Below are 12500 nucleotides of genomic sequence, written 5' to 3'. Positions count from 1 at the left end.
AGCCTGGCTTTACGGTGGGAATAGCACATGTTTCATACACCATTGCACATAATGATGAAGGAGGAAGAAGGGATATTTGGAAAAATCCCAGCTCCCCTCATCATTCTCCTCCAAAGCACCAAATATAGATAACTACTCTAGAGGACAGGGGAGGGTATGAGAGGAGAGAAGGGGGGGGGATGGAGAGGAGAGATATAAGCAGTTCTGGTGTGACTGAACCAGCTCCAACACTCTGAGTCCAGCCAGGGTTAGGGTTAGTCCAGCCAGGGTTAGGGTTAGTCCAGCCAGCACACAGACACGGTCCAGCCAGCCAGACATGGAAGGAAGGTCAGAGACCTGGCAGTGTCCAGTGAGTGACTGCAGTCATGTCTTGGTAACGGTGGGGGTCTTATACAGCTTACTGTAGCGCAGCAGGTGAAGGAGGAAGCTGTGCTATATGACTTTGTCAGTGCATGTATGGAGGCCATGGTTTATGAGGGTGACTGCGCTGGACCCTGAGAGAGATACCGCTACACTCTGAGAGACTTTCTCACCTGCAGATCAGGCTGGGCTGGGAGCATTCAGGCAGACAGGACATTTTGTCTAACAAAATAAATAATCCTTTACACAGTCCATCAAGCACTGAGGCAATATTCTGCAGAGTTGGGAGAGATAGAGAGATAAAGAGAGGAGAGAGAGAGAGAGAAAGTGAGAGAAAGTGAGATAAAAAGAGGGAAAGAAAGAGAAAGTTAGAGAGAGTGGTGGAGGGAGGGAAAGAGATATATATATACTGTATAAAGAGAGAATGAGAGAGTCAGAGAGAGAGAAAAGAGCTGTCTTTCATGTATGTTTGTGAGGAAGGTCTCTTCTGAAGGAACTGTGTGTGTCGTGCTGCTCTCAGATGTGAGATGACAGAGGACAAGATCTCTTGTCTGCTTCCTGGTCTGATCTAGGAGCACTGCCTGTCAGGGGGCCCGTGGGATCCCGTCCAATCAGAGAGCCCAAGTGCGCCCCCCCCTCCTCCCTCCCCGTCGTGAGACACCCTGCGCGTCACCCCGGGGTGTGTTACCTCAGGGCGCTGGTATTAATTAGACAAGGTCACACAGGCCTCTTGTCATTAGCAGACAAGTAAACATTGTTACTTTGTCATTTTAATGTTCCTCTACAAACACGGTGGAGGAGGAGGAGGAGAGGAGGAGGAGGAGGAGGAGGAGGAGGAGAGGAGGAGGAAGAGGAAGAGAGGAGGAGGAAGAGGAGGAGGAGGAAGAGAGGAGGCGGATGAAGAGGGGGAGGAGGAGGAGGAGGAGGAGGAGGAAGAGAGGAGGTAGAGAGGAGGAGGAGGAAGAGAGGAGGAGGAAGAGGAGGAGAGGAGGAGGAGGAGGAGGAGGAAGAGAGGAGGAGGAGGAGGAGGAGGAGGAAGAGAGAAGGAGGAGGAGAGGAGGAGAGGAGGAGGAGGAAGAGAGGAGGAGAGGAGGAGGAGGAAGAGAGGAGGCGGATGAAGAGGGGGAGGAGGAGGAGGAAGAAGAAAGGAGGTAGAGAGGAGGAGGAGGAAGAGAGGAGGAAGAGAGGAGGAGGAAGAGGAGGAGAGCAGGAGGAAGAGAGGAGGAGAGGAGGAGGAGGAAGAGAGGAGGAGGAGGAAGAGGAGGAAGAGAGAAGGAGGAGGAGAGGAGGAGAGGAGGAGGAAGAAGAGAGGAGGAAGAGAGGAGGAGAGGAGGAGGAGGAGGAGAGGAGGAGGAGGAAGAGAGGAGGAGGAGGAAGAGGAGGAAGACAGAAGGAGGAGGAGAGGAGGAGAGGAGGAGGAAGAGAGAAGGAGGAGGAAGAAGCCAGTGGTTGCAGGTACACTGAGATGAAAGTGACGAGTGCTCAGTGAAGTTCAGCACTCAGTCTGCTTCTAATGTGTGTGTGTACAGCGTGTGTGTGTCTGTGTGTGTGTGTACAGTGTGTGTGTGTACAGTGTGTGTGTGTCTGTGTGTGTGTACAGTGTGTCTGCTGTATGTGACCAAGAATACCAGGACTACAGCCACTGCTTAAACCATAGTTTTTGGTACACAATTAGATCTTTACTGCCTGCCTGCCTGCCTGCCTGCCTGCCTGCCTGCCTGCCTGCCTGCCTGCCTGCCTGCCTGCCTGCCTGCCTGCCTGCCTGCCTGCCTGCCTGCCTGCCTGCCTGCCTGCCTGCCTGCCTGCCTGCCTGCCTGCCTGCCTGCCTGCCTGCCTGTCTGTCTGTCTGCCTGTCTGGTGGTCCCTATGTGGAGGGTGAGGACTTGAGGGCTGATGAGTTCACCCCCCCTCCACACACACCCTGGAGGGTACAGGATCTGCAGAGGAGAGAGCAGCTGATCAGACCTGAAGGCTTTACTCTGACACAGTGGTATAGCCTGGGGACACACACACAACACACACACACAGACACACACACACAGACACACACACACACACACACACACACAGACAGACACACAGAGCTGCTCCTGTAGAGGGCTGTGATGGTGAGAGTGGATCAGTATGGATCAGTACTCATCAGTCTCCACAGCCCTGTCCTTTAATGAGAGGTCTGCTCCAGGGTGTTTGTGTGTGAACACACAATCTATTTATACACACACCACTCAGAAACTGTGTGTGTCTGGGAAAACGAGGGGGGATGTGGGGCTGGTGTGTTTCACCCCTCCACCGCCCCCCCTCCACCGCCCCCCCTCCACAGCCCCCCCTCCACCGCCGGTCTTTAGCAGCTCTGTGACCTTGACAAGGAGCATGTTTATGCACGCATGCAAACACATACAGACGCCCTCAAACAACCATCACTGGAATGAACGAGTCTTGATCTGGTAAACAAGACAACCTGCAGAGAGCAGGAGGAGAGGGGAGGGGGCAGAAGGAGAGGACAGGGGGAGAGGAGAGAGGGGGCAGGAGGAGAGGACAGGGGGAGAGGAGAGAGGGGGCAGGAGGAGAGGAGAGAGGGGGGCAGGAGGAGAGGAGAGAGGGAGAGGAGGAGAGGAGAGGGGAGGGGAGGAGAGGGGGGGCAGGAGGAGAGGAGAAAGGGGGGCAGGAGGAGAGGAGAGGGGGGGGGCAGAAGGAGAGGACAGGGGGAGAGGAGAGGGGGGGCAGGAGGAGAGGAGAAAGGGGGGCAGGAGGAGAGGAGGGGGGGGGCAGGAGGAGAGGAGAGAGGGGGGCAGGAGGAGAGGAGGGGGGGGGCAGGAGGAGAGGAGAGAGGGGGGCAGGAGGAGAGGAGAGGGGGGGGGAGGCAGGAGGAGAGGAGAGGGGGAGAGGAGAGGGAGTGCAGGGTGGGCGGGGGGGGGGGTGGATTAGTGGCTTTTTGCCTCTGGTTAGGGAGGGGGCGGTGTAGAGAAGGATCTGTCCTGCCTGACAGCATGGAAACCCACTCACCCCCACCCTGAACCAGCCATGCTCCATCTCATTGTGTGGTAATGACTTTAACTTCTGACCCCTGGATGTAGAACCCTGTATTTGTAACCATCTGTGTGTATATCCGTGTGTGTTCCCTGGTGTTTGTAATTCCATGGGTACGGCCTTTTTAAAGACACACACACACAAACACACATGGTCGCTTATCTTGATTTATAGCTTTCCAAATGTCACTTTCTGTCAAATAAAGATGATGGAGGGAGCTATGAGCTCTGAGGAGCCCAGGGTGTGTGTGTGTGTGTGTGTGTGTGTGTAAGAGAGAGTCGTCGGTAGAGGGGAGGGCTGGTGGAGGGGGGGGGGCTGTGTGTATGAATAGCTGTGTGTGTGTATGGGAGTGTGTGTGTGTGTGTGTGAGGGTGTTCTGGGAAACTATCAACAAGACAAACGTGTGTTTTGATTTACGTGTGTGTGTGTGTGTCGATGTGTGTGTGTGTGTCTGAAATCGCACATACATAACTAAAGAGGGTACAATTTCTGGGGAAATTGTAGGGTGTGTTTGCTTGCGTCGGTTGCAGAGGGGTCTGTTTTTTTATGACATTTTTACAACTGATATATCTGTATATTTTTTATAAAAAATGCATAGCCTACTTATTATTTATAAAAATAACATAGATTTAAAAGTATATATTTTTCTGCTTATTCTAACAACAACATTACCGGGCAGTTATCTCAGATGGAATTGCGATTCAATAGTACCATCTGCTAACTGAAAATATGCCCCCGAAAACGTAAATAAGCTTGACATTTATTTAGGGGAAAATCTCTCATTCATAAAAAGCTCAGTGGTAGCGATCATTGTCAGTAACAAGGCAAAATGTGATATAGCCCTGCTGTGTGGAGAAGCTGCAGCACTAGACTGTGTTTGTCTCGGTAGCGATTGCGTTGGTTGAATTCAAGTTAACGTTCCGTTGTACAGTTTAGGCTGAAATGAATTATTTTCATGAACAGATTGACACAGTTTAGGCTGTGGCAATGGAGTTCAGGTTAGTAGTCACTAATCAGATAGTTTCACCTATTGAAAGACTTTTGATTTAATTAAGGGTAGTGCCGAACATGTTCTGTCGCCGTTTGACTTCCTAAACAGCTGCGGATGTTTTTGTTAGCTACTAGACTAGTGTGTCTTGTGTAGGCTACAGCGTTGCAGTGAGCTACACTGGTTTGAAACCACAAGTAATGATAATTTCACCCACAAATCGTTTACTTGTAATCTAATGTCATAATAAATTCTACAACAAAAATGTATTTGTGAGGAATGTTTATTTTAATGATTGAAAACAGATGCATCATAGACCGCTGTAGTATGTGTTGCCCTGGCAACAGAGGCTAAATGTCATGATGCTAATGCTTCAGTAAAATAGTAGACTACTGTTTTCGAAAGTAGATGTACTTCCTTAATAATATCACCTTATATTGTTCATTACACATCACAATTGTGTGTCATATCACGAAGTAAAATGAGCAAATAGTTCTCGCCCAGGCCTCTTTGCTTGTGGCGTTTCTGCAGCTGCCTTGCAGTTAAGTAGTTAGCCTAGCCATCTCCCAGAAGTTAACGAGCTGCTAAACTAATGTTCTGCTAGAGGTAGTCTTGTTTTTGTGATGTTAGTGACGGTAGTAGCGTCAGTGACTGTGGCTAGCATGTTAGACTCCGTTAGCTTCACTTTTTGCCACAAAAATGTATACTTAAAGTAAACACAAATACAAGCAACTCAATCGCTACCAAGACGAAACTTTTGACACCTAGGTTGTCTATGTCGTCCAAATATTGACTGAGTTTTAGGGGGGCACAAATAATAATAATAAGATATATGTGAGAGAACAATGGTTGTGCTCGCCGAAGACGTGAGCACACCCAACTAAAGCTGTGCTCATGTTAGAGGTGTTAACCTTGATACCAGCAGCAGGTCTCAGTGAAGAACCACAGCTCATTACAGGACGTCTTCCCACCTGCCACCAGGCGTGTGTGGAGCCCCCCCGCACACCCCCACACCCCCCTGCTCTCAGGCTTAACTCTGCGGCTTCTGAACCAGCTCCACTCTCTCCACCAAAGTCAATTCTTAACCTCCCAAGCAAGCGAGATTACTGCAAATCCCTGTGAGCTGTGAGGAGCCAGCCAGTGTTGGACTGCAAGGTCAGGGACGGAGGGCTGACGGAGACGCTGGGGGCCGGAGGAGGAGCAGCTTGGGTGGGGAAGCGGGCAGGGAGAGTGGTGGAGGGGCGGGGAGTCCAGGGGGATTAACTGGGACTGAACAGTGGACTCTCTGGTGACCCCTTAGTTTCTGGTCACCTCAGAGAGACCAAGGAAGACAGCACCTGCAGGTGTCCTCCTCTCAGTGACTCCCTCCCTCCCTCCCTCCCTCCCTCCCTCCCTCCCTCCCTCCCTCCCTCCCTCCCTCCCTCCCTCCCTCCCTCCCTCCCTCCCTCCCTCCCTCCCTCCCTCCCTCCCTCCCTCCCTCCCTCCCTCCCTCCCTCCCTCCCTCCCTCCCTCCCTCCCTCCCTGCCTGCCTGCCTGCCTGCCTGCCTGCCTGCCTGCCTGCCTGCCTCCCTCCCTCCCTCCCTCCCTCCCTCCCTCCCTCCCTGCCTCCCTCCCTCCCTCCCTCCCTCCCTCCCTCCCTCCCTCCCTCCCTCCCTCCCTCCCTCCCTCCCTCCCTGCCTGCCTGCCTGCCTGCCTGCCTGCCTGCCTGCCTGCCTCCCTCCCTCCCTCCCTCCCTCCCTCCCCCTCCCTTCCTCTCCCCATACAGCAGCAGCATTCACTCAGTTCTGAGCATTTATTAATCTATTTCAATCCACTTGTGTTTAGCAGGAAGAGGAGAAATAAACCATCTCTCTTTGATTTTAATAGAAACTGCCTTCAGAGATCTCGGAGCGGAAGGAAACTTGATCGATACTTTGCCCGGGGATATGTGCTTATAACAGGAGCTTTGCAGGACAAATAAGAAGTCTGAATTAACCCGTCAGAGGGGAGAGGCAGCGGTAAACTGTGGGCCAATCAGCAGCCGCCAGCTCATCAGCCTTAACCCCAGCCTCCTTCCTGGATGTTCTCCTCCTCCGGCTCCTCCTATCCGCCAGGTGATAAGTAGGTATGGAGGTGTGCCCCCCTCCCCCCCTCCCCCCTCCCCCCCTGCCCACTGTGTGTGTGTGTTCCAGGTGAACAGGCAGGTGAGTGTGTGTGTGTGTTCCAGGTGAACAGGCAGGTGAGTGTGTGTGTGTGTTCCAGGTGAACAGGTAGGTGTGTGTGTGTGTTCCAGGTGAACAGGTAGGTGTGTGAGTGTGTGTGTTCCAGGTGAACAGGTAGGTGAGTGTGTGTGTGTGTTCCAGGTGAACAGGTAGGTGTGTGTGAGTGTGTGTGTTCCAGGTGAACAGGTAGGTGAGTGTGTGAGTGTGTGTGTGTTCCAGGTGAACAGGTAGGTGCGTGTGTGAGTGTGTGTGTTCCAGGTGAACAGGTAGGTGCGTGTGTGAGTGTGTGTGTTCCAGGTGAACAGGTAGGTGCGTGTGTGAGTGTGTGTGTTCCAGGTGAACAGGTAGGTGTGTGTGTGTGTGTTCCAGGTGAACAGGTAGGTGAGTGTGTGTGTGTGTTCCAGGTGAACAGGTAGGTGTGTGTGTGTGTTCCAGGTGAACAGGTAGGTGTGTGAGTGTGTGTGTTCCAGGTGAACAGGTAGGTGAGTGTGTGTGTGTGTTCCAGGTGAACAGGTAGGTGTGTGTGTGTGTGTGTGTTCCAGGTGAACAGCGTCTCCACGACACAGGGACTCACCAGGGAACTGGTAGCTGTAGCTCGGGGTGAATCCAGTGTATCCACGTCCATAGGTCGCCACTATGTTCGGGTAACCTTGACAACGAAACAGGAAGAGAACAGCGTCACCTTCTGAGACATAAACACACACTACAGAACCAGCACCAGAAACACACCCCCTCATTTCCCCACATCCCATCATCCAACAGAATGTGGAGAATGACAGCGAGGTGTGTGTTTAGTCGGCGCTGTGAGAACACAGCCTGTGTGGAGGTGAGATGGCCGGCCGCTAACAAGCCGTCCTGCCCCACCAGGAGTGATGGAGGCTGGGTAACAAGCCGTCCTGCCCCACCAGGAGTGATGGAGGCTGGGTAACAAGCCGTCCTGCCCCACCAGGAGTGATGGAGGCTGGGTAACAAGCCGTCCTGCCCCACCAGGAGTGATGGAGGCTGGGTAACTGAGGCGAGGCGAGGACGAAACAGATCTGGATGATGTGGGGGTGCGATGTGGCATAATAACATGTTTGTGAATAAACACACAGGGATCAGTGTGGGCCATTTGGGATTCACACGCCATCTGTCGTGTGTGTGTGTGTGTGTGCTTGCGTTGCTGACGCAGTGAGTTTTATTGATGACGGAGAGCTAGTTATTACTGGCCTGTATATTTCCTGGTATTTTTCACTGCTGTGAGGTGCTTTGGAAGGGAAACATGCAATATGTCAGCTGGAGAAAGGTACCAGACGACCACACCAGGAGTCACTGGAAAGTAGGACAGATCTCAGTACACACACTCACACTACACTACACACACACACACACACACACACACTCACACACTACACAACACTACACTACACTACACTACACTACACTACACTACACTACACACACACACTCACACTACACACTCTCACACACAGCAGGATAGGGAGCTATGCAGTGAGAGTCAGGGTCTTGATACGTCCAGAACAAAGTTAAGAACGTGGGATTTATAGTTCCCATGCTGTCGGCCCGTGTGTTCCAGCCCCAAGAACACTCGTTAATGATCTGGACAGCTTTCAACAGCAGCAGCTGTGGAGACATATTGAGAAGGACAGAGTGCTGGGGAGAGAGGCAGGAGAGGCAGGAGAGGCCTGGGCTGTGAGGCAGTGAGGCAGGAGAGGGCTGGGCTGTGAGGCAGAGAGGCAGGAGAGGGCTGGGCTGTGAGGCAGGAGAGGGCCGGGCAGTGAGGCAGAAAAACTCATCTAAGAGTAAGAGTGTGTGTGGGTGAGTGAGTGAGGTTGATCATTAGACCAGATCAGTTTTGACATCATAAACATTCGGCACCTTTTAATTCAGGGCCATTTCACAGGCACTATCAGTCGCCAAAAAGCTCCAGCCAATCGGTGAGCGACAAAACCGACTTAATTAGCCAATAAAGATCTTGGGCCAGGACCATATCCTGTCCAACACAATAACTTTGCTTTTAAAGACCAACGACAGCACACCCCAGTCCATCTCCAAGCTCACAGCCTGTCTCTAGGTTATCACAGGTTACTGCCCACTGATTGGCAGGAGTCTGCTCCCCTGTGATTGGCTGGGTGGTTTATCTCCCCCGGCAGACAGAACAACACCTCCGGGAGTCGTCCACCTAGCGACCCGCGGATCCTAGCGACCCGCGGTTCCTAGCGACCCGTGGTTCTTAACAACCCGCCGTCCCTAACGATGCATTTTCATGTGTGGCCCGGTGATGTGGGAGCTGGCTGGAGCCCCGTTCTCAGAGGAAACTCACACCTGGGTCATAAATATCCCACAAGCCTCCGCTGCCCATGACTAAGTTCAATCTAATCTTGATTGAACGAGGGGATACGGTCTGGGGGGGGGGAGAGGGGGGGGGTGGGAGAGGGGGGGTGGGAGAGGGGGGGGGGAGAGGGATGGGAACAGGCCAGATCCAGGACAGATGGAATAGGAGAGGCTCTGATTGGTGGATGAGAAACCTCATCCCTCTGACGCTTCCTCCACAGTGAGGTGTGATTGCATGTGTTTACAACACAGGTGTGAATGAAGTGTCACTGTCACGGGCGGGCCAGCAGGCCCATCCTGAAGCAAACGTCCTTGTCTGATCAGGAAGAGCTAAAGCACTGCGGAGGAGGAGGGGGAAGGAGGAGGGGGAAGGAGGAGGGGGAAGGAGGAGGGGGGAGATGTCTATCTGTATGGAGGAGTGTGTATCAGCCCAGGGCCTGGGCACGTGTGTGTGTGTAGGGGGTCCCAGCAGAGCGGGAGCAGACCCAGGGTGAGGCTGGGGTCACAAGCTGGTATTTAAAGGGCACGGCAGAGACTCTGTCTGGGGCGATGTGTTGACTGTGGGGCCCCCAGTTCCTCTGGAGGAGCACTGCCAGGGGCATATAGAGTAGCTATGTACCCCCTCACACACACACACAGCAGGGCACACACCTTCTCAACGGGTGTGTGTGTGTGTGTGAGAGAGAGAGAGAGAGAGAGAGAGAGAGAGAGAGAGAGAGAGAGAGAGAGAGAGAGAAGTGGTAACCAGTCTGAGAATCCTACACCACACAGTAAAGTCAGGAGGAGGAGAAAGTGGAGGAGACAAGAGAGGAGAGGAGGAGAGGAGGAGAGGAGGAGGAGGAGAGCAGACCTCATTACTCCTCTGTGTAGCGGGGCTGAACCCAGCATCTCCACCTCCATCTGGGTAAATAAAGAACGCCAGAAGGCCAGGTCTGCATCCTAGCCTTCCTATTTGCGTTATTAATATGCATGCTAATGTACCTATTTTATGGCTCAACAGTTCTGATTCACTTTAAAATCAATTATCCCTCTGGTACACCCTTACTGCAGCCTGGCTCAAATGTGTATTAATTTCAGCAAACATACATCGAACACAACACAATAAAGATAAATGGCTCGATTAGATGCAGTAAACAAAGGAACTAGGGGCGGGACTTAATGAGATTTGGCGTCTAAGAATCTTACAGTTTTAAATAATGAGCCAGAGGATTCTTCTCCCTTTTCTTCCCAGTCTTTTCTCTCCACGCAAATTATACAAAAGAACGCTTCGCTGTCCTGCGTTTTCCAATTTCATTTAGATAAGAGTGTCTCCAAATAAGTTGGCAGTTAATATTCTCACATGAGCACTTCAGTAGCTCTGCCTTGCGTCTCCCAGAGGGCAGGGAAGCTGCTTCTCCTCCACACCGACGCACTGATCCGTAATAAGTTCTGAAAAGTTCACTGCGCTTGTTAAATAGTTCAAACAGAAGAGATGAGGGCTGGAAACAACTTAGACAGAAGCACTTCTCAAAGCTCCTCCAGAACTCCACACTTTACGGCAATCTGTGTCAGGGACAGGGTGACCACCCTGAACCCTGGACCAGCAGTGGGGAGGGGGGATAAAGTCATAGAGAGAAAGAGAGAGAGACATGCAGTAATTGTGATAGAAAGAGAGAGTGAGAGAGAGGGATGGAAAGAGAAGGATAGAGAGTGATAGAGAGAGATAAAGACAGAGAGAGAGAGAGAGAGAGAGAGAGAGAGAGAGAGAGAGAGAGAGAGAGAGAGAGAGAGAGAGAGAGAGAGAGAGAGAGAGAGAGAGAGAGAGAGAGAGAGAGAGAGAGAGAGAGAGAGAGAGAGAGAGAGAGAGAGAGAGAGAGAGAGAGAGAGAGAGAGAGAGGGATTGAGATGTGAGACCAGCTGGGTCTTGCGTGTTCCTGTCATTATCCACTGAGGGGGTCACCCTGGCGGAGACATGAATCCACAATATGACATCATGTGTGTGAGGGTGTGTGTGGGCCACAGTGTGTGTGTGTGTGAGGGTGTGTGTGAGGGCCACAGTGTGTGTGTGTGTGTGAGGGTGTGTGTGTGGGCCACAGTGTGTGTGAGAGTGTGTGTGAGGGCCACAGTGTGTGTGTGTGTGAGGGTGTGTGTGTGGGCCACAGTGTGTGTGTGAGGGTGTGTGTGAGGGCCACAGTGTGTGTGTGTGTGAGGGTGTGTGTGTGGGCCACAGTGTGTGTGTGGGCCACAGGGTGTGTGTGTGGGCCACAGTGTGTGTGAGGGTGTGTGTGGGCCACAGTGTGTGTGTGAGGGTGTGTGTGGGCCACAGTGTGTGTGGGACACAGTGTGTGTGTGAGGGTGTGTGTGTGTGGGCCACAGTGTGTGTGTGTGTGAGGGTGTGTGCGTGTGGGCCACAGTGTGTGTGTGTGTGAGGGTGTGTGCGTGTGGGCCACAGTGTGTGTGTGTGTAAGGGTGTGTTACTCACTCAGCATGCCCATCCCCAACATGAAGGCGTCCATGGTGTAGGGCAGGCCCCGGGCCCTCCCGCGTGCACCTGGGGGGGACATCACCTCCTTGGGCTGGGCTTTCTTACATTCTACCTGCAGAGCACGCACACACACAGACACACACAGACACACACACACAGAGACACACAGACACACACACACAGACACACACAGACACACACACACAGACACACACAGACACACACACACACACAGACACACAGACACACACACACACAGACACACACAGACACACACACACAGACACACACAGACACACAGACACACACACACACACAGACACACAGACACACACACACACAGACACACACAGACACACACACACACAGACACACACAGACACACACACACAGACACACACAGACACACACACACACACACACACACAGACACACAGACACACACACACACAGACACACACAGACACACACACACACAGACACACACAGACACACAGACACACACAGACACACACACACACACACACAGACACACAGACACACACAGACACACAGACACACACAGACACACACAGACACACACACAGACACACACACACAGAGACACACACACAGACACACACACACAGAGACACACGTCAGTCCACCTCAAGGCCAGAGTGTTCCAGGAATCATCCAGTGGAATCATTTCCTGTTTCCATCTCCATGGCGACATGTGCCTTTGACTGTTGTAACACTGTTGCTACACTGTCATTACACAGTTGTTACATTGTTGTTACACTGGTATTATGTTATTATTACACTACTGTTATACTATCATCACTCTGTCGTTATAATGTTGCCTTCTAGAGAGAGATGGGGAGGACTGTTACATACATGCACATCCAGAAGATAGGCCCAGCGAGTGACAGGGCCTCAGGTCTCAGACCTCAGCTCAACCCCCCCACTACCCCTGAACCTCCTGGAGAGCTTCCACATCCATATAAACTCACTTCCTGTCCTCTAGCACCACAGCTACAGCGCCCCCTGGTGGCTGAGAGCCATGTGTAGCGCGGGCCCAGCCAGCGTTCCCTCACTGGGACTTCAAACAGGAAGCTGGTCAGTCCCAGCCCTCATCAGACGGACG

General features: G+C 52.4%; 1 protein-coding gene across 3 annotated transcripts in view; it reads right to left on the bottom strand.

Annotated features, from left to right (window-relative positions):
* LOC146287620 (RNA-binding protein Musashi homolog 2-like) overlaps positions 1-12500 on the bottom strand; it is a 178124-nt gene that overhangs the window by 27361 nt on the left and 138263 nt on the right. For all 3 annotated transcript variants that reach the window (XM_084697807.1, XM_084697808.1, XM_084697809.1), the window contains exons 9-10: positions 11372-11486; positions 7151-7225 (exon numbers count right to left, since the gene is read on the bottom strand). In XM_084697807.1, the coding sequence (XP_084553933.1) occupies positions 7151-7225; positions 11372-11486 (190 nt within the window). The remainder of the gene's footprint in view (positions 1-7150; positions 7226-11371; positions 11487-12500) is intronic.

The sequence above is a fragment of the Hypomesus nipponensis genome, chromosome 5, assembly GCF_054491055.1.
Source record: "Hypomesus nipponensis isolate SF chromosome 5, ASM5449105v1, whole genome shotgun sequence".
NCBI classification, from domain to species: domain Eukaryota; kingdom Metazoa; phylum Chordata; class Actinopteri; order Osmeriformes; family Osmeridae; genus Hypomesus; species Hypomesus nipponensis.
Note: the sequence above shows the minus strand (reverse complement) of the source record. Positions and strands in the feature narration are given on the sequence as shown.